Here is a 27,078-nt window from a genome sequence, read left to right as displayed (position 1 = left end):
TCAATACAAGAAATGTATCTAAAATAAAATTACCTTGAAAATAAAAAAATGTAAAGTTAACAAAAACTGAAAGCAGGATTTCTTTTAATCTCATATAAAGAAGAATTCAGCTCAAGAAATACTGAATAAGTTACAGAATGACATTTTCTATCAGTAGTTACAACGCACAAAAAGATAAAACATCCATTATCTATGAGCCAAGTAACATGGCACCAACTCTCATGCAAACAACCGTGTAAGACTGAAACAGTCAGCACTGTGCTAGGAAGAGAAAATGTACATAGCAGCTCCACACAGCTCACGTCAACAATGTAATTAGTATACAGAGAATTTAAACTATATCAGTGAATTTATATACTCAACCAATCTGTTTTCTGTTAGCAAATACATCTTAAGTCAAAAAGCAATTTTTTAGAAAAAGCATTTAAATAATACATTTACCATTATATGAGCACAGTCAATAAAACATTAAATTAATGAGAACAAAAGAAACTATGAAGTAATGCTATCGCTCAGAGGAAAACTAATTGCACTACAATACCTATGACTAATGAGCAGTGAAACTCCACACTTCTTCGTGAAGTACACCAGAAACTACCCTTCACTTCCGACAGCCTTGCTAGCCAAACACGTTCAAGAAAAACAGTCTTTCCTCCTTCAGATCTGAGCTGTTCAAGTGGATTCTAAGGCAAAATCTTCCATTTAAAAAAAAGTTTAACTATAAATGTACAATTACACTTTCTCTTGCAAAAAAATCCCATATCTAATTTACTCTCATCAATTTTCCAGAAAAACAGGATAGACATGTGTATTAAAGTACAAGGACGAAACTGTTAAAATATAGACTACAAAACTTTACAAAACAAAAAACCCAGTCACCCAAGTAAGTTACAAGAAGAAAACAAGCAAGGAGTTAAAGGGACTGAATTATAAATCAATGGGAAGAGACTTAATTACCAACCAATAGATGAAACTACAAAATAAGAATAATACATATTTGATAATATCAAGAAACAATACATGCATAGGTATAATAACGGTATTATTTATGGCAAAAAGGGAAAGACTATCTTTAGGAAGGCCATGACAAAAATATGAAGAAGATGGAAAAAGGAATGGATTGACACAGGAATGAAAAATGGCCATGTGTTCTTACTTTCTGAGGCTGAGTGGTCAGAACATACATATTTATTATTCTTCTTACTTTTGTAAACATTGAAAACTCTTGCAAGGGAATATAGTTCAATGGTAGAGCACTTGCTTTAGCATGTATGAGGCCCTGGGTTTGGTCCCCAGTGCTGAAAATCCAAGATAAAAATAAAACACTAAAAAAATCTAAAATTTTTCTTTTAGAAACAAAATATATACAGAAATTAAGCTGTGTCACAACAGATTAAAAATAAAATTCCATGCATATGCAGACTGTAGTTTTAAATGCTTATATACTGTCATGATACACAGAACACGTGTTTACTTTTAAAAAAATCAAACTTCTGAGCACAGTTCAGTAAGGACCCAGAGAGCTATGCAGCAGAAATTAAATTATAAAATAGATTATAAATTATAAAATTAGATTTAAAAATAGAGTCAGATGTCTGAGTCAAAATGCTAAGGGTACAAGAAGAAAAGACAGTCAGTGTGCATACCAAGCCACTTACAAACTGTGCATGAACCCTGAGTCACATCATAGGAAACCTGAGCTAAACACTAAGTTCACAACATTGCTTTGGTAACGTCTAAGACTACATACCTACCTTCTAATCTAAATAAAACCCTGTTTTATTCATCTAAACATTAACTCATTTATTGAAAAAGTCACCAACACATTTCTCAAAGAGGAAGGAATGAACTGTGAGAGATCAGTGTGTTACTGAGTGAATACTACCATGAAATGTAATCAAGGGGGTAGGGGAGACGAGAAGAAAGGCATAGTCAACACCCAGATAAGGAAACCTTGAAGTGCTGGTTTTCCAAGAGAGCTGCACCTTACCCAATAACATCAACCACCTTCCAGAGGTCACGGTCAAACAGCATAGAAGAAGAAATCGGCTCCCAGAGATTATCACTTGCTATGATTTTCACTCGTTGCAGACCATGGTAGTCCAGCATTTTTCTTAATTCCTTTGGAGAAATAAATAGGACATAGCAAAGGTTAATAAGCTTTTAGCTGTTAGACTATGACCAAAATAGCCAGAGAATCTTTGGAAAATTCTGCATTCTGATGACTGTCAAAACCTAGTCTAGTCTTTATGGACTTACTCTTGAACAATAATCAGGAAATGTGTATATATTTTTATATGCAGTGCAATTGAAAACATTTTTAAATGCACGTAATCTGTAAGCTCTGATTTACAAATCAGTTTCTGTCTGATATGATTACAGCACTCTGTACAGAATTACGTGCATTTTATCCTATCTCAAATGTTATCTTTATTGAGCGGTCCCTCCCTCCCAAAATCTTCATCTATTTTATCTGTTGATGGGAAAAGAAGGAAAGAAGGTCTGAAAGGCCCAGAGGCTTACACACCCACATCTGTCCATCACTCTCAGACACTAACACCGTGAACACAAACTACCAGGAAACCAGAGTCAATCATGAATATAACTGCCCTGCAAACATAATCCTAAAATAAGTGATACAGAGCACATAAATAACTGTATCATATATATTTTATTCTTAAAAACAAATTCCTCTTTTCTCCAGAAGTCATCTTACCACACAATAAGGACCATGTATTCATTAAAGCCATGTGAACTGAACATCTCCCTATATTCATTTGTCACTATTTAACTCTGATATAAAAATATATAAATTAAACACTTCTACATCCAGAGAGATTAGTGTAAGAAAACTCAAGGTCAGAAGAAAATTAAATGAAGTCTGAATTCAAAACAATAATAGTGAATCTTAGAGCAATAATTAAATTACTAACTTAAAAGAAAATGGAAACCCAATGTTAATAATTCTAACATTCCGGCTGGGCAGTGGTGGCACATGCCTTTAATCCCAGTACTCAGGAGGCAGAGGCAGGTGGATTTCTGTGAGTTCAAGGTTAACCTGTCTACAAGAGTTAGTTCCAGAACAGGCTCCAAAATTACAGAGAAACCCTGTCTCAAAAAACAAAGACAAAACAAAAATTCTAACATTCCTAGAAATGAAACAAACACTATTTTTACTATGCTAGGAGTGCACTGCCTTCATTCAGCATCCGTCCCTGCATCTTTCTGACTCACAGCCTTCCACCAACAATCCTGTGCTTCAGTTTTCTAATAAGCCCACTGTGTCATCTCCCATACCCAACTCACTCCCACACCTCTATGAACAAGATCTAGAAAGAGCAGTAAACGTATCAGAGCTTCAATGATGGGGAGAGGCTGGGAGGTCCAGAGCTAACTGCAATTGTTTAGCACCTTAAATCACTATTGTTTGCACACCTCTGTGTTGGACCTACCGTCCCATGACTAACAGAGCACTTGAGGAGATGTATTGCTTAACAGAACCCTAGTTTCTACCAGTCAAGGGGCTCAGGGTATCATCAGATCACATCTGAGGCCTCCAGCTAATCAGTCTGCTTTGCTGTAACTACCTATTGAGTGTGTCCACCAATGGTGTGGGAGAATTGTCTGTATTCTGTCAATCATGTTTTAAATAAACACTGATTGGCCAGGCAGGAAGTATAGGTGGGTCAACCAGACAGGAAGTAGAGGTGGGGCGATGAGAGCAGGAATATTCTGGGAAGCAGGAAGCTCCCTCCGCCATTCCTGCCCAGACCACCAAAGAAGCAACATGTGACCTGACCGCTGGAAAAGGTACTGAGCCACATGGCTAACACAGACAAGAATTATGGGTTACCGTAAGATGTAAGAATTAGTTAATAAGAAGACTGAGCTAATGGGCCAATCAGTTTATAATCTTATGGAGTCCTGTGTGTGATTTTTCTTTGGGGTTTGCCGGCTGTGAGGTACTGGGCAGGAGATACCCCAACAAGCAGGCCCCTTCATGTTACACACCAATGCATAGGACAAGTGTCTTGTCATATATTTTTCTTTGTTTTGTTGCTATAAAACTGTTTCCATGTTGGAACATAAATTTGGAGGAACCTAAGCCTGTGTCCTAGACCATGGCACATGCATTTGTCTCCAGAAGCATCCACTTCTCTGCTACTGCACTGACATCACCTGCTTACCACCCTATGTCAGGCCTGCAGCCTGGCACTGGCACATGGATGCTCTCGATGGAGCTGCAATGTGGCTGCAATGGATGCTCTCCAAACAATACCCTACCTCCTTGCTGACGACAGAGTTGCTAAAATGTGCCCTCACTTCAGGGACCCCCAGGACCCTACTGCCTGGGCTCAGTGTCAGTCTCGCTCTTTGGTCTGATGCACCTTTTCACAAGGGCTCTTCCTGTCACCTTCAGCTGTGACTTTAATACGATGGGCTGCCTTAGCAACCTGGGGGTTACAACTGTACATCGTCTTTCAACAGACCTTCCTAATCAAGCCAGGAACAAAGTCCATCTCTTCTAATCACTTTCTGAAAAACCAGTTTTTTCACTATTCTTTTAGAAGAATTATGACTAACATTTTTGTCTCTATCCCTTTGCCAGAACTTCTTTTGGGCATTAACAGTATTCTCTATCACCGCATTCCAAACATGCTAACGATGCCTGACATAGTATGCACTGAACAGATATCGGCTGCTTTGCTGACTAAATGAGTAAGGGAAAGAAATCCATTGGAAATGATATGCTTAGAAGCATATGCAATTGATTTGAAGAAAAACGGGGAAAAAAATTAAACAAAATGTCATTACAAAATATTTCTTGGAGAAAAGTGACATAAGACAAGACAAATAGAGATGGAAAGCAAACTAGTGAATGCTAAATATGGAAAGTAAAACTACTGGGCTTTTCCAGTAACAGAAATCATTTCAGTTCTGTTTCCTGAAAACTGGTAATAACAACCACCTCATGGCAGGGACTTGATGGTATGAGAGTGATCCGAGAAAAGTAGTGAAATAAGATTTACAAATACTGGGTACTACTCTCCAGCAATGGCAAACAGAACTGTGTTGTGTGATGTGCTCTGTCTTAGCTAGCTTTAACTGTCAACCTGACACAGGCGAGAGTCGCATGAGAAGGGAGTGTCTATTTGAGGGACTGCCCAGATCAGATGGGACTGCCTTGACTGTTAACTCCTATGGGAAGGTCTAATTCACAGTGGGCAGCACAGTCCCTACACAGATGGCCCTGGCTAGCTAGCATGAAACTGAGAGTGGCTGAGCAACACCATTCCCCTGTGGTTTCTGCTCCAAGCTTCCTAAGTTCCTGCCCTCATTGGCTCAGTGAGGGACTGACTTGGGAATGTAAGTCAAATAAGTCCTTTTCCTCCCCAAAGTTGCTTTTGGCCAGAGGATCTTAGCACAGCCAGAAATGGAACCACAACACACAAGAAAAATATCATGGATATTTGAAAGAAATTCAGAAATACGATAAAAAAATAAAGCTAAATTTCTTGAGTCTTTAAAATCTAAAATAATGTTGCTTTTATAACATTTATCAGAATTATAAAGCTAATACATATATATGCACACAATATTTATATTTGTACATATTTTTGCTTGCTTGTTTGTTGAGATATACAACCCTGCCTATCTTGAAACTCACTATGTAGACCAGAGTGGGTTCAAAATCACAGAGACCTGCCTTTGCCTTCCAAGTACTGGGATTAAAGGTGTGCCACTACACCTACCTAATGTTTTGCTTCATTTTGTTTTTCCTTTTGGTGCTGAAGGGCTTCAAATAAGCATGACTTCCACTGGAAGCCACAACCTTACCCCAACATTTAACATTCAACCCAATTCTTCAGATAGGTCATTCAGGGCCTATGAAGAATTGCATACAGACTTTTCAATAGCAAGAACATAGACATTAAGAATTTAATTTTTTATCACATTTAGTAAATTAATTATGCTATCAAAAACAATGTTTCAAATCTGTCTTCCAAACTTCTGTGTATAAAAGTATAAGAAAAAAAGAGATTATATAGTTTTACAGACCTTTATATAGTTGGCATCAAATGGCCTTTCATTCCAAATCTGCAAAACAAAAATCCAAAATTTTTCAATTGAAAATATTTAAATATCTGAAAATGAACCTTATCATTAAAGGGCCATTTTTCATACCATCTTTCATTATATCTGATAAGCTATTTTCCTGTCTTTTGAAATGCCTGTCATGGAACTTATAAATATGTTTATAAAGCAACATAACTTTTAAAAAATAAAAGTTTTAACAATGGGCCTGGAGAGATGGCTCAGAGGTTAAGAGCACTGGCTTCACTTCCAAAGGTCCTGAGTTCAACTCCTAGCAACCACATGGTGGCTCACAATCATCTGTAATGAAATATGCTGCCCTCTTCTGGCCTTCAGGGACAAATGCAGGCAGACCACTGAGTACTTAATAAATAAATCTTTTCTAAAAAAGTTTTAACAAAACTAAAATAGAGAATATTTTTTCAAAGTAATTTATGGGTCTAGAGAGAGATCGCAATGGTAGCAGCACTTGGTGCTCTTTCAGGGAAGCAGAGTCATCTCAAGTCCCTGTGGTGGCTCACAACAGTCTCTACCACAGTTCCCAGAGAGTCAGCACCCTCTTCTGGCCTACAAGGGCAGTAAGTATATATGTGGTGTACAAACACACACACAGGCAAACACTCACATACATAAAATCATTTTTTCAAAGTAAGTCATTTATTCCATATTTGTTTATATACAACAAAGTATATATTCATGCAAAAAAATAGAACTGTAATGTAGACAAAGGGTCCAGTGGGCACTGGAGACTAACAGGTATGAGAATCATTGAAATAACTCTGATATATAAACAGAGTAAAAAGCAAATTATTCACTAGGGCACTGTATAGAAGGAATTTGTTTACACAGACAAATGTAATGATCAGCAAGAACAGAGGAGCAGACTCTTAATCAGGAAGGGTAAACTGAAACACACTCCACTCTCTGGAGTTCAGAATCAGTAGGGGACAGTTTCAGTTTTGAAAGGGAACTTCTGAGACTTTAGTTTTTAGTCAAGAAAACCATTTGGATTGGTATGTATAATGAAAAAAAAAAAGATTGTTTTCTTTTTTTAAAAAAAGTTAAAAAGATAAAGATAAGATAAAATTAAAAACAGACAAAGAAAACCATTAAAGAGATGACCCTAAAGTCTGGGTGTAATAGAGCAATTCTTATTAAAGAATGTCTACCACAGCACGTGGTTATTAGAGCCATCTGAACAAAATGAGACGTCAGCATCACTCACTGGAAATATTAAGTGAACATGGACACATCAGAAAGATAAAGCTAAGAACTCTATCTGCTTCTAACCACACCACTGGGTTAAATATGCCAACACTAAAAACAATTTCCAGACACAGGCTGTCAGCTATAATCTGGAAAGGGAGAGTAAAAGCGAGCATCCTGTTGTGTCTGCCGTCCTGCGGCCAGGGCTCCTCTTCATGCCTCTATCATCCTACAGGAGGCCTGGGAATCTGCGGCAGTGCCTGCCTCTCACTGACAAGAGCTCATTAATCTGATGTTGCAGAAGCATGACGGGCACAGCTCTGCCACACCGTAGGACCTCAGGAAGTGCTGGCTAATAATCTAAATCGCGAGTATATGAAAACTTCAATATCAGCTTTAGTCAGTGCTGTATTAAAACACAAATGTTAATGGAGACCCACTACAGTTATGCGAGGCATCATAGGGTAGGTATAGTTTCAGGTATATGGTTGACCCCCAACACACAAACTCAGTATGTTTTATACTTTTTGACACATTACAATATGTTATAACACTTTCAGACAGAAGGAAGCAGGTTTTCAACAGCCTGCGGACCCTCACCCATCACCTATGCCTTCAAGGTCTGAGGGTGAAAACAGTTTTCAGTTTGAAATGATTATACTGCAAATGACTATGTGTCTTAATATTGCCTATGATCTACTAGTGCCAACTTAATATCTACACACTAGCTCTTTATTAAAAAAATTCCTGGCTTAGAAGATATTCACCAGAATGAGAATAACTTATCACATTATTGCTTAAGAACTAGAAAAGGCTTTGAAGGAGAATTTGAATTGGACTGACACCAAAAAAAAAAAATTACTAACCACAGTCGATCAGAATGCAGAGTAGTGGAGGCTAGCCCCACTCTACAAAACACTCCCACACTCGCCCACGGCTCAGAAAATATGCCAGTAGAAGAGACAGCAAGACTGCAAGAACCAGAGATGGGGAGTTTGCTGTGAGACATGCCTCCTGGTGACGTCAGAAACAGCTCCCATGAGGTCTCCCCAACATGACTGCCCAACTGTGAGCTGAACATGGATGATACCTACAGACATGCCCAAGTGAATGGGAAATGCCTGTGTGGCCTCAACACCACACAGAGAATTACAGGCAACCAAAGGAGCCTGGGAGGGGGTGAAGTTCCCCAGGAAATTCCACATCAATTGGTTGTCCAATGGCAAATGGAAACACACAAACAAACATACAAGTAACAATATATGGTCTGAATAGGTGATATTTAGGAATATACATGTATACATACACATATATGTATGCAATAACAATTAGAGAAACAAAGAGGCCATGGATTTGAAGGAGAGTGGGGAGGGGTATGTGGTAGGGCATAAAAGAGAGAAATGCAATTATATTGTAATCACAAAAATAAAATTAGAAAAAAAATCCTTCCAATTAAAAATGTTTTACTGTGAAAAAAATTTAAAGAGAGGAAATATTCAGTGCTGTCCAAAGGCAAGAATAATGTGGATTGGCAAAGAATAACAATAAGGGGTCACCTGCAGTTCACTTGCTGTGCTTCAGACAACAAAAGAACAAATCCAACTCGTGGCACAGATGGGTTAATCAGCAAAGCACCACAGAGTCAAGTGTTAGGTGGGGAGGAAGGGTTGAGTGCAGACAAAGGGCACGTTCCTTACAAAAGAGGATACAAAGCCACATTGTTTCAAGTTTCAGCTCCATCGTGGTTTTATTTGGTTTGATTTTCTCAGGTTCGTTATATGAGTTCAACTTTCTGTTTATTGAAGTAACAAGAGCCATTTGTACATTCCCTAAAAAATCCAACATGTATTATTCTTTTTGAGGCAATGATGTAAAAATAGGGATTTCTTTTAACCCCAATGACTAGGAATTAAACAAAACTAGTCCCTGAACATATTTTTCTCATTGATCCATTTTTGAAAGAGTGCTTTTTAAAATCTATTCTGAGTTTTCTAACCTGAAATATTTCCCTTTTTCTTCTTAAAATTATATCAAAGGCTGGAGAGGTGGTTCAGCAGTAAAGAGCACTGGCTGCTCTTCCAGAGGACCCAGGTTCAATTCCCAGCATCCACAACAAGGCTCACAAACACCTGTAATTCCCAGTCCCAGGGAATCGGATGCCTCCTTCTAGCCTCTGGGGACACTACATGCACAGACATACATGCAAGCAACACATAAATAATAATTAAAAATAAAAACTATATTAAGTCATAGTGCAATGCAATATGAAAATTGTATTTCTACACATAAAGTATGGTTATAAATCTTTTGAATGGAATAAAATATGAATCAAATTACTTTTTCTACACATAAAGTATGGTTATAAATCTTTTGAATGGAATAAAATATAAAATTTTAATAAAATTTTAATAAAATTTATATTTTAATAAAATATAAAAAATAAAATTACTTTCTAAAATTTCTAAAACGCACATCCAAAAATAAATTCAATTTCCAATATGTTACTAACCCCAATATAATCAATATCCAGGTCATGATAATGCTTGGCACCCAAAATCCATTTTACGATATAGTAGGCAGTCAGTGGAAGATTTACATAAGGCCAACTGAAACCTTTGCCCAGCCATCCAGGAAATGACCATGGCAACCCTGCAGGGAGAAGAAAGGCAAACGTGGAATATGTGAAACAATGCTGGCACTACCAGGAACAAGATGAGCAAACCTAAATTGGGCATTATATAAATATATAAATGTCAGGAACTCGAGAGGAAAGGCCGCTGTGAAGGGAGTGCATTCTTCCTGTGACTCTTTTGACTGTGAAGTCAAAAAAGGGAACAGAAAGCCACTTCAACTGTGATATTTTCAAATAAGTTCATTTCCAATTGAATATATTACCATCTAGTTCACTGCTAAAAACAAAATCAGAATCAATATGATGCAATTTTTCCTAAGCTAATTTCACTACGTAAAAAGTATGACATTAAAACAATAGACCATTTAAAAACAACAGAAAGCTGGGCACAGTGAAGATCCACCACGTGAGTCTTTTGCTGGGCTGTGGTTTAACAGAAAAATACCCACACCTAAATGAGGTCTGACCTTGACAGCACAGCAGGGAACATGTGATCAATTCAAAGATGCTTACACTCTTCCAAAAACAATGAAGAGAAGACACTCTTCATTGATTCTTTAATTTGGAAAATAATATTCTTTCCTTTAACTATCAAGGGGATTAATTTTTGTAATTAGTAATTTTGAAAGAAGGCATTTAAAATAATTTTATTTAGCTCAGCTTGAATGTAAGTCTGCTTCAAAAGAGCAAGGGATAAAGTGACAGAGTTCATTTCAGATGATAAAAGCCCGAAGCTCTGGCTGTTTAAAGCAGCCATGCTGCTACAGAATGTGAAATGAATATGGTCCATCTTGAGCAACTACCCAGTGAGTCTACTGCTAACAGCTAAGCTCTATGTGGGCAGGGCATTTTTTTAATTAGTGACTGATGGCCTAGAGCCCAGTCATTGTGAGCAGTGCCATCCCCGGCTGGTGGTCTTGGGTTCTAAAGGAAAGCAGCCTGAGCAAGTTCTGTTGAGCAAGTCAGTAAAATGCTCCATGGCCTCAGGGTCAGCTCCTGCCTCCAGGATCCTGCCGTGTCTGGGTTCCTATCCTTACTTCCTTCGATGATGAACAGTGATCTGGAAGTGTAAGCAAAAAGGAAAAAATCCTTTGTCCCCAGCTTGCTCTGAGGTCATGGTTTTCAGCACAGCAACAGATACCAAGACTTAGCAATAACAAACCAGGCACAATAAAGGCAGCCTGTAACCCTAGCACTTCAGAGACAGGAGGACGAGTGAGAGGCCAGTCTGGGCTACAGAGCAAGTTCCAGGCTACCCTGAGTCACAAACTGAGATCCTGTCTCAAAACTCAATCAATCAATCAAATGTATGAATATAAAAGAATAAAATTATAAATTATAATGCATAAAGATACAAAATAATAAACAGTGACCATGAAGATCAGTCCTGGTACATGTTTTGTAGCTGATAGTGGGGAGAGGGGCATCACAAGCATGATTCTTAATATAAAAGTTAAAGAGACCCCCAAGCACTGTAACCTTACCCATTAGTATAATATTAGGGTTCCTCTTCTTCGCTTCCTTCATCAACCACCACTCATAGCCTCGGAAATAATTCTCATCTAGTTCATAGTGCATGTGGGATGGTTCGGTGCCATCTGAACAGGAAGAGAGCAAAAGGAAGGACATGACCCATGAACGGTGCTGTCTAGAGTCATTCAAGTTCTATCTATCTATCTATCTATCTATCTATCTATCTATCTATCTATCTATCTATCTATCTATCTATCCCTCAGCTGTATGTATGTGTATATATATCACAGACACACACACACATTCACACACTCTACTCACACACTTATACACACACAAACACAATTTTTAAAGTAGTACTTTCCTTGTATTCTAGTTGTGAAGTTGTAAAGATAAAAATTATATAAGAAGGTGGCTGTGCAAAGTATATCATTTCCTACTTTTTTATGATCTTAAGCACTATAAGGTCCTTAAATAATAAAACCACAGTGTTACGTTAAAAACAGTAATGAGAGAGAAGCTATCGCATTTTATTACTACAAATTCCCAGAACTGAGTTCTGCTGAGCTTTTGATCTCTCTGAGGTTTTCCAGCTCCCGAGTCCAACTTCAAGTCCATATCATCTCAACTTTTCATTCTCAACTTTGGGTATGAATCCCTGTACTCCTGAGCTCCAATTCTTATATTCCACTTATATTCACTATTCCATGTCATATGGAAAAGTGAATACCACAATATCAAAGTCCTATGGCAGCATTCACAATTGGCAGAGGAAACACCGAGGTCAGAGGTCGTTCTCTGACGTCCAAGAAAGTCTGCACGTGCTCTCATGCATCACAAACCCCAGTTGTTGCTCAATGAATGTTGTATATGAATGATGCTTCTGAACCATTTCTTCTTTAATGTCAACATGAGAATGTACGTATGTGTCGTTATCTCTAATTTAGCTTCAGCAAATGCACCAGATCAGCATCAGCACCTTATCTGCATCAGCACCCTGTCTGCATCAGCACCCTGTCTGCACTGGCACCCTGTCTGCATCAGCACCCTGTCTGCACTGGCACCCTGTCTGCACTGGCACCTTGTCTAAATCTTTGAACAAGACACTTTTTGAGAAAAGTCTCTGTTCTGCAGGACCTTTTTATCTTTCCACATAAATTCTACATGAATACTGAAAGAGGGTCCAGCAACTGACCTACCTCCCTCTCATTTTCTTCCTCTCTGACTTCATTTTGCCTCACTTTTTCCTTCCTGAGTTCTCCTAAATTACTCGGTCCTGCCGTTATCCTGGAGTCTAAGAACAGTTCTGATCCACAAACACATCTTTATCACAGCAGACTAAGACTGCCTCCCAAAACAACAGCAAGCCTCCAACAGTAGGTAAGAAGGGAAATCAAGCTGCCCTCTCAATGGAGGAAGGCTTCTCGGGACCTTTGCAGAACCAGCCCTGAGATAATGAATGATCAGACTGCAGCCTGACCAAGGCTACCGCTCTACCAACTATGCAAAACTCTAGCTAGCCAAACCACAGACACACGCCCTTGCTCCCCATTTCCATACGACCTCAAAATCCTTGTCAGCCCCCTCACAACAAGCCATAGTTCACTAGACCTTTCTTTGATCTTCCAGTGTGGTCTGGATGGTAAGAGTGCCCTTCCTGTCCACCACCAATGCTGTGTCCCTGATAAGTAGTCAAACCAAGTTTGTCTCACTAGATGCCAAGGTTTTTGTCCTGAAACTCCAATAGAGTACTCACTCAGAAGTACCTGTTAGAAAATGACTACCGGCAGGCTAGAGACATGCCTCAGCTGTAAAGGATGCTCTTCCAGAGAACATGGGCTTGGCTCCCAGCACCCACATGAAGGCTCCCAACCATCTGACACTCCAGTCCCAGGGAGTCCAGCTCCCTCTTCTGGCCCCTGCAGGCACCAGGCATGCACACGGTATACATATATCCTCACAAACACAACCCTCATACTCATAAAATCAAAATACATCTTTAAAAAAAAAACTTTGAAATCGCTAGCAGGAAGACAAATATATAGAAGATAGTCTCAAGTTAATATTAATGGGCTTAGCCTGTAAGTATTAAGTTAAATACTGAACAGAAGTACTTTAAAATTTGATTATGAGGGTTGAAGATTTAATTATTTAATATATGTTGTTTTTTTTAAAAAAAGCTCTGTGTTTCTAAAATACAAGTTGTATTTTACAATACATTTTTAAAGTTTATAACTTCTTAATATCCTATACATAATTAAACTTTTTATAACTTTTTCGTAAACTTCCAGTTGAGCAATTTAGAGTATTAATACCATCTTGAAAATTTTACATTTGACATAATTTTTAAAAACAAAAATAAGAAATATCAGATCAGCAAGATGGCTCAGCAGGCAAAGGTGCATATCACCCAGCCTGACGACTTCAGCTAGATTCCCAGGACCCACACAGTGGGAGGAAAGAACTGACTCCCTCAAGTCTTCCTCTAACCTCCACACAGCCATGAACATACATAGACACACACACACACACACACACACACACACACACACACACATATGCACACACATGCCTAAGTATCCCAGAAATGAGAAGGGAGAAGAGGAAAGCAGTCTGTGGAGGAACAGCCACCTGCTATGAGCTGACCCTCCTCACGCCCTGCGTGTTTAAGCACAGGTTAAAACGTTGGGGATCCTGTTCCCCAGATCCTCCTACCTGTTGTTTGCCCATCACCTCCTATTTCCACTTTTAAAATATGCAAAGAGGCACCGAAGTTTGGCTGTGGAGAAAAACAACAGTATTATCACCATGCTCCATCATGTCAAACCTCCACACAATCATCCAGAGGCTTTGGCTGCACAGATGCAGAGAGCAACACCGCACAAGGCAGTTTATTCCAAGCGGAATCTGCCATCGTCTACAAAAGCTACCAGGAAGCTGATAAACTCTATGGTTGAGATTGACCATACACTTTCAAAACATCATAAGCCCAGTAGATAATTAATTTTCCTTACCTTAAAGAGATAATCCAGTATTTCAGAACGAAAGGGCTCTGGGTAATTTACTAGAAGCCGAGAGGTTGCCTGGAAAAATAAAAGTTTTCAAAAATATGAATAAAACAAATATAATCATCAATATCTGTCTACAGCATTCACATACAGCCCACCCTACCCCCGGCCCCACATGTCCCTACTGGACCACTTCTTGGGCAAATGGAGCTGGGGCAGTCGTTTCCCTGCACTGTTTGGTCTGTTTGGTCGGGCACCCGATCCCTGGTGCACAAGCCTATTGTTTTTCTAAGAGCTAAAAGGTTTTCTTATGCTGGTACAAGAGCTGATGAGAGATAGGCTTATAAAAGCTACTAAAGCATTGTTGATGGTTAACACTGTCAGCTTGACAGGATCCAGAACCACACACTTCTGGGCCTGTCTGGGAGGGACTTAGTTAACTGAGGTGGGAAGGCCCATCCTCAATGTGAGTAGAACCATTTCAGGGGCTGGGGCCTCAAACTGGCAAAGAGAAGCAAGGTAGCTAAGCACAGACCAGCATATCTATCTCTCTCTATCTATGTATCTCTCTCTCTCTCTCTCTCTCTCTCTCTCTCTCTCTCTCTCTCTCTCTCTCTCTCTCTCTCTCTCTTCCTCTCTCACTCTGTCTAGTTGCAGACGCAATGCATGCAGCCTCATCCTCCTTCCCGACCATGATAGACCAAACCCTCAAACTAGGAGACAAAATAAATCCCCGCTCCCTTGAATTCACTTGGGGTATTCTGTCTTTGCAACATGAAAAATAACTAATGTAAACATGATTTCAATTTTATCTTGAAACTGGAATAATCTCTCTTAAACCACTTATCAATATCTGGGGGCTAGGGCTTTTGGGACCTTATTCCTCACACTAGATCGCCCTGTCCAGCCTTAACAGGAGCTGAGGGCCTTTACTGCAACCTGATATGCCATGTTTAGTTGATATCCATGGAAGGCCTTCACTTTTCTGAATAGAAATGGAGGAGGACTGAATGGGGGTGGGGCAGAAGAGGAGGTAGGAGGAGGGGCTGGGAGGAGAGGAGATGAGGGAGGGGAAAGCGCTGTTGGGATGCAAAATAAATAAAACTATCTGGGGGCAAGGATAAATGAGATGAATCTCAGACAATTTTACCCATTAATATCTTACAGCCATCAGAGTAATACTGAGAAGAAACAGTACTCCCCTCATCTTTATAAATTCCATCTGCAACCATTAGATCGACTACACAATGATCCCCAAGGCAGGGCCATATGAAAGAAAGAAAGAGAGAAAGAGAGAGAGAGAGAGAAAGAAAGAAAGAGAAAGAAAACCAATAAGGAACCAAAACCTGTCCTTTGGGAGGTCAGATCAAGGGCAAGGCATAGATAGGAGGCAGCCAGGAAAAACTAGAGTTGTTTTTCCTCTCAATGGTTGTGCCTCTCATTGGGCAGCAGGAAGACATGATAAAACCAAGGACCTGGAGGCTATGTCCCCTGATGGTCAAAATGCCCCCTTTGTGATTACAAGAATCATTGAAGCTGAAGTTAGGGTCTTATTAAAAACTAGGGCAGTTGTGGCGCACGCCTTTAAACCCGGTACTCCAGAGGCTGATTTCTGAGTTCAAGGCCAGTGTGGTCTACAGTGAGATATAGGACACTCAGGGCTACTTGGAGAAACCTTGTCAAACAAAACAAAACTAGGGGACCAGGAGGACACTTTCCCAACTGCCTGCCACATACGCATACTAGTGAACTAATGAGGGTTACATCCTCCAAAGACCCTAACTTCATTACATCATTTTCATTACGGTTTTGACCCCTACACATTCCACACACACACACACACACACCCAACACACACACTCAAATATTTTTCAAGATGACTGTGGGAATCTCCTACGGTCTTCTATCATTTAGGAGAGTAAAGGTAGACCGTATCCATGAATATGGCATCAATCTCATAGTCATAAAAATTCTTTGAAATCCATAACACAAAACCCAACGGGCTGCTCTTCCCTTGCCTTGGAGACAATCTACTGTAGTATTGATCTCCTTGTAGCGTTTGCTTTGCTGGATAAGCTTTGCTTAAATAGTGTGTCAGCCTGAATCCTCTCCTTCAGGAATACAAGAACTGAGGAAAGGCTTTTGCCTGGCGACATAAGCAAGGTAAACAGGGCTAGGTTTGGTTTTTTTTTAGCATAAAACAGGCAATCAACTGACAATTTACCGTGAATATGAGCTGGGGTTTTTACAGGGATCAATCCACTCTAAGCGCTCGCACAGATGACATTTTGCTTTGTGCCTGCCTAGTCTCCTTACTCAGAATCTTCCTACCCTGTCTCTCTGAGTCACAAACCATGTTATGGAGCACAACAGATCCAAATCAAACAGCATTCTTGCCCAATCTGTTTCTTCTACATTTTCTACCTTCCTAAACAGCAACAGCTGTCTAAGCCATAAACCTGAGGTCACGCTCTCAACAAACTCATCCTCGGTGCTCTCAAATCCATCCCCTACTCATCAACCCCACTTATTTAACCTCCTCACTAGATTAAGGAAAACAGCTTAGGGGCTTATCATTCACCTCCCTATGTCCAATTCTCCCCATCACTTACCAGTTCAATATTCTCCAAACAAAAGTGTAATCCTGTCATTATTTCGCTGAAGTTTCTTGTTCTCTGATAGCTTTCAAAATAAAATTCCAACTGCTTAGTTTATACTACAGTCCTAATAACTTGGACTCAGTTCTGCCAGCTTGCCTATCACTCTTGCAAGTTTAATTCAGACATATCAAACTGGTTTTTGTTTCTTGCCAGCCTGGGATGTATACTGAACCATCATTTTCTAGTCAACTCTTATTCAATAGTTAACTATCACCTCAAAGTCCACTTCTTCAGGGAAAGCTTCCTTCCGCCACTCCCAGTTAATCCAGGTTCTTGGGCAACACTGGTACCAGATCCACGTCTCTATTCGAACTAATCCTACATCCTAATCACTGGTGCTGTTCTCACCTTTAAGTTCCTGGTATGCTATGCCATTCTCAAGCTCTTGTCCTTATTCCTCGTTATTCATAAGCAGCTATTTAGTATCTTCTATGGGTTTTTTGCACAGGTACAAGGAACAAGGGTAGGAGGCTTTGAACTAAATGTAGCATGCGTCCTGATTTTCTCACAAGACCATGAGCAAGTAATAAAGCCGGGCACTCATCCGGGTGTTGTAACTTTAAGATGTCCATTGAAAACACAGCAAGAGCTCAAGCACACAGTAAGCCCCAGATAATTGGTAGGTTTTACACACACACACACACACACACACACACACACACACACACACACACTTTGAAAAAAATACATTGTTCTAAAAAACTTTACAGCCTTACAGAGGTTCAAATGTCAAAAAAAAAAAAGCATTCATCACGTCCACACGCCAACATATGCTGTCATAAGTACCTTCCCATTTGGCATTATATGATTAGAAATGCTGTTTGTGGCCTGTGAGTTCTTTTGCTGCCTATGTTTATCTCCTATTAACACAGAAAGTACCGGGTTTAGAAAAACAAAGCTATACTCACACTACAGTCAGTGTAACTATTAGGCAAAGGCAATCGACCTAAATGTTGAAACCCATCGTTAAACAATGAATTTTCAAATTACTAGCCAAGGTGCCGAAATAAGGCCTGAAGCTATTGGCAATGCTAGGAAATAGCATTGGGGTACACTTGTTCACCACAAGACTTCAAACAACTTCCTCCTCCCTAATCCCTACAGTATTACAGTAATCACAATTGGCTAATCATACCTGTCTTCACAATGGTACAGTCAAGCAGTTATCTTTGTTCCCTCAGGGGGGGAAAAAAAAAAAAAACCTATGAAGTGAGGTGAATGTCCTTACCAGAATGACTCCAACAACCTGTCAAGCCCACAGCCCACATTTCAACTACTGCACCAAAATGTTTTCCCTAAAAATGTAAGGGTGAAGTGAGAGCAATCTAAATGGCTACGAACTGTGCTAGGTAGCAAAAGTTACACACACACACACATGCAGACCAGCTCAGTTGGAACCCTGGGACCAATGGGACAGGGTCTCAGGAATACGTGGGTAAGGAGTTGGCCAATGACAGACACAAGACTCAAAGGAATTGCATCTGAATGTGTCTTTCCTAGGCATGAGGCATTAGACAGAAAAGATGGTTTAACAGCAAATATTATTTTTTTCATGTGGTACAGATTATTCTTAGAATCATCGTATCAGATATGATACATGAGAATAGAATTTCATCAGACAGATGTCTCCAGTGTGAGTCTACGGTTAACCATGCTAAACACGGCTGGGCATTAGTTTCGATATAACTCTTTATCTAGGCTCTGAGTTCATGGCATTTTGAGCTAAGGGCAAGCGGTTGTGGTTAACACTAACCGTCTCCAGTCTTTTTACATTTCTGCAATCTATGCAGAAGAGCTTCTTCTTTTCTTCTCCTTCTCCACATTTCTAACTCCTTTTCAAACCTTCCCCAAAACAATCTCAAGATGTTACAGGCATTTATCTCTCTTCTATCCTTATCCCATTTTTTTTCTGAATCCGTCTTAATTGCTTAATTAAGTTTGCCTTTTGTTCTTTGTTTACTAAGCACCAGATTAAACTTAAAAACCTTTTTCCCTTGAATGTTAAACCCTCTTCCTCCATTAGCATCATACACTCCTGTATATGGCAATGGCTCATCATAGACTCTAGAAACTTAAACATCCTATCTTCCCTTCCAGAAGAAACCAGACTGTGTTCCTTAGAATACAAGCAGGTAATGCCAAGAGTGCACGGGCTCCAATGCAGAAAGCACACACACCTTCTCTGCGGGCACTCTTCCTTGAAGCTTGTGCCACAGCCTACGTGAGAGATCGGTGGCTTGAACTGAGTCTTGTGTCTGTCATTCGCCGACTCCTTACCCACCTATTGCTGAGAACCTGTCCCATCTGTCCCAGTGCTCTGGCTGAGCTGGTCTGTCACACACATGTATACATACACACAGTTTAAACTGGTATGCAAATAGTATGTTCGACCATCTTCATTCACTGCTGGTTGCTCTCCTAAACTGAGTAACACAGTACAGAGACATTAATAATTGGATATTTTATAGATAATTACCTGCTCTGGGGACTGGAGAGATGGCAACTCAAAATGACCTACTTCTTCTGGCCTTTAGAGGTACCTGCTCTCACATGTACATATGCTCACACCACACACACACACACACACACAATTAAAATCTATAAAAATAAAACTGAATTTCCTGCTATAGGTTATTAACTGATTTTGTTTTTTAGAGACAGAGTTTCATTATGGTGCACTTGGATGGCCTGGAAACTGACTATGTACATAGACTGGTTAGGCCTCAAACTCACAGAGAGCCATCTGCTTCTGCCTCCTGAGTGCTGAGTGGTGTGGTGGCTTACTCCACACCAGGTTATGAAATTATTCATTTTAAACTGAGCTAAATAAGCAAAACTAGAGACTTTGGATTTTTTTAAAGAAGTCTATGCAATTAGACCTAATATCACAGAGATAGCATAAGGAGAGACTGAGGATTAATATGAAATATTTGCTATTTTAAATTTTAATGAAAAAAAACAAGAAACACTACACCACTGAGAATAAAGAGATTAGCTCATTAGTACACACACACACACACACACACACACACAATGTTGGGATATATAGAACATTATACTGTGCTGCTAACTTTCCTGTAGATCTAAAGTTACTCCTTAGTTTCACTTGGAAAACAAAACCACTTCCCACGCCTGAGATCTTCGAACCAAAAAGAAATCTTTCTCAAGACCTCTTTGGAGAATTAACTGGTGTTTATGACAAGGTCAGAATGGAAGAGGAAGACTGAACTTAAGTCCTAGCCAGTACACCTGACGATTCTTAGGCACTCAAGAGAGCCAGCATTCCCCATCACTGCACAGACTGCATAGCCCCTAGGCAGTTTCTGTTCGTGAATGATGGTAGCCCTCTTTAAAAACAATATCCCAGATAGCTTCAGACCGTACACAACCACACTCGCATGGGGAGGAAGAGGAGGTGTACTGTCGGCTGCTCAAGAAGGGTCCCCATGCCCTGCTGCACTGCTCACGTCTTCTGACTCCCGGGCCCATTATCTAGCTCCCTAGGAAGGAAGAGAACCACTATGGCAGCCCGCTGAGGCACCGCGTTCCCGCTCTGGCTTTTTCTGACCCTTCCAGCGTGGCAAGGACAGCCCAGGAGGGCGATCCAGAGCGAGGGCACCCTCGAGCCCTCGCCAGTCCATTGCAGACACTTGTCCCCTCGAGCCCTTCGGGCTGCTCGGCTCAGGTCTAACTGCCTGCCTGGCTTCTTCTCAAAGGGGCGTGCGGGAAGCGGCGTCCGCTCGCCCGGCAACGCCGCGGGGGCTTGTGGGACCGGCAACCCCTGCCTCCCCGCCCCCACTCTCCGCCCCCACCCCCGCCCCACCCCGCGCCCCCGCGTTCCACAGCATCCTCGCCTCCCGCCAGCCCGCGCTCACCCCGCCGCCGCTGACTGCGCCGATGCCATCGAACTCCCGGCCCAGCCCGTCGGAGTCGTCGAGCACGTAGGCGCCGCTGGACGCGAGCAGTGCGCACAACAGCAAGAGCACCGCGACACGGCCTGCCGAGCCCGCGGCGGCGGCGGCGATCATGGCTTTAGCCCGGCGTTGCTGGGAAGCCTTAAGTGGCCTGTCAGCCATTGTGCGGGTCACGTGACCGTGGCGCCCAGGGAGGCGGGCCCGATCGCCTCCATGATGAAGAACAGGGGGCGGCTGAGGCAGCTTTCGCCATCTTAAGTAAGGGCTGCGGGCTATCCGAGCAGCCGCAGTAGTGTTCAGCAGGGAGCAGCTGAGCGAGCTTTACCTTGGCACTCCTGTGTCAATGAGGTGGTACCGGTCTGTGCGTGTAATTGCTTAGTGACCACTCCTGCTACCTCACCTGATGGATCATGGTAGTGAATGGGAAGTGGATGGTCAACAACTGCCAAAAGATGAGGACTGTGAGTGGTCCTACCCTAGTATCTCAGTCCTACCCCAACAGCTCATTCTCAGCAGGAGACCGCAAGGAAGGGGACCTTGCTTGAAGCCCCAAACTAAGCACCCAATTAAGCCGTCATCTTGGTTGAGTTGCTTGGTTTTAGGACTCTGAACTTTTCTAAACCAACAAGAACGGCAAGTCAGGGAACCTGGGATTAAATAAGATAAAAGCAAGATAATGGGCACTCAGGAGCACTTAGCAAATGCTCACTGACAGAGTTTCCCTTTGATTAAGCACTCTGCTCTATCCAGGGCTTTTAGCCTTAAAGGAGTTGAGAATATGATTAGTCCACCATAAAATGTTGCTGTAACATATGACTATTTTAAATTAGAAGAGCTAAACTATACAATAGGTCCAGGATACTCTGACCTTTATTCTGTTTCTAAAAGGAATATGAAAGTCACTTAGGAAAGACGCCCTGACTAAACTATGAGGAAGCAGCACTGTTGGCCGATTCTTGTTACAGTAACCCTTACCTTCCTGCTCACTCTCTAGGTTAAATACCCTACCAGGTACATCCAGCCCTGGGCCTGCAGACCACATGTAGCAGATGTTAGCTATAGAGCAGCCCACCACGAAGTTATGCATATACCTAACTCAAAACATTATGAGACTGTTGATGATTCAAAGAAAAAAAAAACACTCAAATGTGCAGACATCAAGTGTGAAGTCTATAGTTGACAACAGAATGTCACAATAGCAAAGGTTGGACCAGACTGCTGACCCGTCTGCATGACCATATCTTACACACTCCAGCTACTTCCTGGTCTGATTCAGCTTATAAGTCATTGACCTGTTTGGAGGAAGGGGTGTTTTCTTAGGGGATGGCTCTGTGCCCTGTAACTTGAACTTGTAAGCTTCTTCCACCTCCTTCTTCACATCAGTTTGATTCTTAGGCCCAACCAGGACCCAAAGATGGAAAAGGTAAATGTCTACTTCCTTGACCCACTGTCAGTAAACTGATCCCAGGAGATAACCCTAAATCACTAGGGACATTGTAAATTCCCTAACCAGGGAATTCTGGTTCCCCTGATATTATAGAAAATTAGAGCATGAAAGACTAAAGAAAAAGTTAATTTTTTTCCTCTAAAATTTCCTTTACTGGGAAGCGTAGAATCATTTGAGTTCCCATGTAAGCTCCTAAGACACCAGAATGGCAAAGAGAAGACAGGGGTACATGAGCGTTAGCATAATTATCTCTGTAGGAAGTTACGTTGTTCCTTAACAACAAAGCTAAATCTGTGTTTCAGGACTGCTCTCTTAGGTACCTTTCTTGTTGTTGTAGCAAAGTATCTGATAAGTGGTTTAGCCAGGGAAGTCAGGGTTTATCTTGGCTCACAGTTGGCAGGGAAGTCATGCCAGCAGGACCCTGTGAAACCTGGGTATGTTGCATCTGTAGTCAGGAAGCTGAGAGCTGAATGCTGGCACTTAGCTTATATCCTTTCTGCTCTGTCCAGGACCCACCCCCGTCTATAGTGTCAAACCACATTCAGGGCGAGTCTCCTGTAAAAGCCTTTCTGGAAACAACTTCATAGACACACCCAGAGGTGTGTTTTGTGGTGATTCTAAATTCAGTGAAGTTGATAGTGAAGATTAACCACCACAAACACAATTATAGGAAATTATATGAAAGGGTAAAATCGAATCACTTGGAAATCACATAATCAACTTTATGAGCTGCTGTGATATCTCTAGGTTCTTTCTGGACAAGAACTTTGTTCATTCCACCTCTTTAGGTGTGTAGGTGTGTGCATATGCATGTGTTTGTACGAGTGTGTGTGTGTGTGTGTGTGTGTGTGTGTGTGTTATGCAAACATGGAGATATGCACTTGAATCCTTGAAGAGGCCAGAGTAGGTGTTCGGCTGGCTTGCTCTATGACTTTCTACTTCATGACCTTGAGATGGGATTTCGTACTGAACCAGCAAGCCACAGTAATCCACCTCTCTCCTTCACCCTCCACAGCGCTGGGATTACAGGTGCCAGCTGCCATCCTCAGCTTTTTATGCGGGTGCTGAAGGTATGAACTCGGGTCCCCATGCTGATGGAGTAAGTGCTCTCACCTCCTGAGTCACATCCCCAACTCTTCCACCTTATCTTTTGAGGCAGGGCCTCTCACTGAACCTGGAACTCACATCACAAACCTGAAAGGAGGGAGTTAACGCCAGCAGCCAGCATCTGCCCTCCTGCAGTATACCCCATTCCTGCTTTTTCTTGGCAGACAGGCACAGATGGTGTGCAACGTGTGAACTGGAGAGAAGAGGACACGGAAACCATTAAGAGAACAGGTAGCCTCTGGCCACCCCTGCTCCACCCGTCCAGGAAGTATTACAGTTCACGCGTCAAAGAAACCAGCTGTTGTTTCAGATCTCTAATCTATACTCGGGAAACCAGCAGGAAAGCATTCTGTTTAAAAAAAAAAAAAGTCATGTACACAAACTGGAAAAGAAAATCCACTCTATGAGATGAAGAGAAATCACGGTTATCAGAAAAGCATTCCTGTTTAGTTTCTCTCACGGGTATGGATTCAGGATCAATGAGATAAGACTCGGAGAGGAAGGTCAAGGTCACACATTTCAAATGTGTTATTTTAGGATGTGAGGGCAATCTGGTTGGGACATCTGTCACCCCATTGATCTCCAGGGTTGATTGGGCTGATCTTGCAGGCTAGGCAGGTGTCCCTTTCTCCCTCACCACTCCATGTGTGTCCCCCTGCAAGCTGTGCACTCAGTCGAAGAGCTGTGCACTTCCCCGAATAGAGAAGGACCCGTCTTTGGTCAAGGGTATACTAGTAGCTGCGTTCCCCTGCTAGAACCTTCAAACAAGTTCTCAAATGTGTTGTTTTAAATGCTTTAAATCAGAAGTATTCCTGTGTATCCTGTTTATGTCCCTATACATCTCTCTATTTTATAAGTTAAAACGAGAGAAAAACCATAATCTTTTGAGAAAGATGAGCAATTTTGCCCTCTAAGAAAATGTGCTGATTAAGTTTTATAACAGTCTGTTGAAGCTGTTGTACCATACTGTACACACACACATGCACACACACACACATGCGCATACACACACAGGCACACACACACACATTCTAAGCAGTGTCCATCACATGGTACATATTCCGCATATATTTCTTGACTTTAAATTTTTGAAAGGTCACCAGTCGAATGAAGAGATAAGATGAATTATTCACTAACGGAGTTGGAAACATTCTTGGGAGACATCCCCAGTGTGGGACAGGAGGTGAAGATGTTTCTCTTCACAACCATCCTGTAATATCTGCTGGTTGCTCTTCGACTCTGGATATAGTTGCTTGATTGCAACTATAAACTGTAAAGCAATAGGGGCTTGTAACTCAACTTCCATCAAAAATTCTATGATTGTGGGGCTGGTGAGATGGCTCTGGGTTAGGAACACTATATACAGGGCCAGAAGGGCTAGAGTTTGGAGTTTTTATAAAGTCTGGCATCAACATGCAGCTGTAACTCCTGTGCCTCGTCATCCAGTGCTCTTATCTGGCTGCCCTCTCTCTATAAACATGCAGACTCACACATGTGTGTGCATGCACTCACACTGACATAGTCGTGAACATCATCTAAATATATGTAATATGTAATATCAAATATATGTTATATATGACACACATATATATGACTCGCATGCATGTGTGTGCATGAACTCACACAGACACATTCATACACATAAAGTTTATGTATATATGACACACATAATGGGAACCAGAGAGATGGCTCAGGATTAAGAGCCTTGGCTGCTCTTCCAGGGACCCATTCTCAATTCCTAGTGGTGCATCACAATCATCTGTAACTCCAATCCCAAAGGATTTGGCAATCTCTTCTGGCCTCTATGGGCACTGGGCATGCAAGTGGTACCCAGATAATGGGGAATCTCAGCCAATCATATTCTGCTTAAAGTGTGTCCCCCTGAGACCACACAAAACAAATAAAAGATCGAAGTGCCTGCTGTTCTCTGGTCATGTAAGTTTTTCCCCTTTTGTTAAAAGCTAAATCTTTTTGTATTGAGTTGGCCTGGTTAATTATCGATTGACCACGCCCCGCCACACCCAGACATACATGTAGGCAAAACACCAAATCATTTTTTAAATCTGCTAACTCAGAGCAATAGATTACAGTGAAAATGGTTTGGAGGGAAGAGTCTACCAAGTGGAATAAAATGTACATTGCCTACTGCATTTTCTTAAGAGTACATGAGTGTTCCTCCTTTCTCACATCCAGAAAAAAAAATAGATTGGTCTGGATTTATTACTGAGTTGGGTGCACTTTTGTGTTACCTTGTTTTAATGCTGTTTATCCTTTATCTATACTTCTTTTATTAGCTGGTTATTTATTTGGGGGGTTGACCACCCATGACACTGTGCACATGTGGAGGCCCAGAGGTTCCCTCCTTCAGCATGTATCCCAGGGATTGAACTCAGGTCATCAAGCATGCAGTGAGCACCTTCACCCACTGAGGCATTTCACCAGCCTTGTTTAGGCTCTGAGTTTTGGTTCTATAATCATCCAGACCTGTAACTAAATCCCCATGGTAAGAGTGTTGGGAGGCAGAATGATGCCTCCTTCAAGAATGAAGAAACAAGAGTCTCCGTCTTCCTGCTTTCAACGGGGTCACCAGACTCCTTCAGTCAGTTTCTTCAGACTGCCCTTTGGCATTGGAAGGGCGACCAGAGTAATGGAGTGGAGAAATCTCACTGGAACCCCAGGAGTCCAAGGGAGGTGGCGCCACAGAGACTCCCGGCACAGTGGGGTCAGCAGCATCCTAACCTGAAAGCCCAGGTCGGGTGATGGGGTTTTCTGTTCTTTGTCTCTAACCAGTTTCCTAAGCCTCATCCTCAGGGCTCCGCATCATTCATGGACCACACCCTGACTGCTTTCCAGGTCACTTTCTGCGGCAGGTGGCCACAGTTTCTGTTGTTTGCAACAGAGAACCTTGGCCGAATATTACCTTGGCTACTGTGATCATCACAACGAGTTTCCCCACTTTGAAAATTGCCTCCTCTACCTGTAGTTCATTTGTCAGCCGTGTTTACTGTATGCATTTGCTCAAGCAGGGGGTTTTCTAACTGGATCTGTGGTTTGTCTGCTTGCTTTTCAATTGTCAAGATATTTTTTTCCGCACTCCTGCCAGGAGAGGAATTTAAGAGTCTACCTAGTGCCTAGGCATGAAGAAAATAACAGTTTATATGTTAGTGACTTTTTTATTTATTTTTTCTGTCACTGTAACCAAATAACTGACAAAAAGCAGCTTGAGGAGGAAGGGTTTGTTTGTCTTAGAGTTTAAGAGGCTATAATTCATCATGATAGAGGTGATATGGCATCAGGGTGTGATGGGTCTCAATGTCACATTGTGTCTGCCACCAGGAAACAGACAGTGAACAGGAAGTGGGGCCAGGCTAGACAAAAATCAAGGCCCATTTCACTGGCCCACTTCCTCCAACAAGGCTCCAACTCCTAAGGCTTCCACTACCTTCCCCAAACAGCACCACCAGGGGGACCAAGCACTCAAACACATAAGATTCTGCAAAACATTTCATGTTCAAACCACAACGCAGTTCAAGAG

General features: G+C 41.5%; 1 protein-coding gene and 1 long non-coding RNA gene across 3 annotated transcripts in view; one reads left to right on the top strand and one right to left on the bottom strand.

Moving 5' to 3' along the window:
• Positions 1-21,178, bottom strand: part of Galc (galactosylceramidase) — a 48,845-nt gene extending 27,667 nt beyond the window's left edge. Inside the window, exons 1-8 of one of the 2 annotated variants that reach the window (XM_048449371.3) lie at positions 19,552-20,019; positions 17,028-17,097; positions 14,422-14,490; positions 14,123-14,186; positions 11,419-11,532; positions 9,812-9,951; positions 6,061-6,099; positions 1,991-2,121 (exon numbers count right to left, since the gene is read on the bottom strand). In XM_048449371.3, the coding sequence (XP_048305328.2) occupies positions 1,991-2,121; positions 6,061-6,099; positions 9,812-9,951; positions 11,419-11,532; positions 14,123-14,186; positions 14,422-14,490; positions 17,028-17,066 (596 nt within the window). In that variant the 5' untranslated portion in view covers positions 17,067-17,097; positions 19,552-20,019. Of the gene's footprint in view, positions 1-1,990; positions 2,122-6,060; positions 6,100-9,811; positions 9,952-11,418; positions 11,533-14,122; positions 14,187-14,421; positions 14,491-17,027; positions 17,098-19,551; positions 20,020-20,950 lie in introns of those variants that run through there. The other variant, XM_048449370.3, reaches the window with a different exon arrangement.
• An 846-nt stretch (positions 21,179-22,024) lies between these two features.
• LOC125410058 (uncharacterized) lies at positions 22,025-25,693 on the top strand. The gene is made up of 3 exons (XR_015739213.1): positions 22,025-22,412; positions 23,452-23,506; positions 23,708-25,693. It is a non-coding gene; the product is annotated as an uncharacterized LOC125410058 (long non-coding RNA).
• The last annotated feature ends 1,385 nt before the right edge of the window (positions 25,694-27,078 follow it).

Source organism: Myodes glareolus, chromosome 11 (genome assembly GCF_982192425.1).
Source record: "Myodes glareolus chromosome 11, mMyoGla1.1, whole genome shotgun sequence".
Taxonomy (NCBI): Eukaryota; Metazoa; Chordata; class Mammalia; order Rodentia; family Cricetidae; genus Myodes; species Myodes glareolus.
The sequence above is the reverse complement of the archived record's forward strand: the minus strand, read 5'-3'. Positions and strand labels throughout refer to the sequence as shown.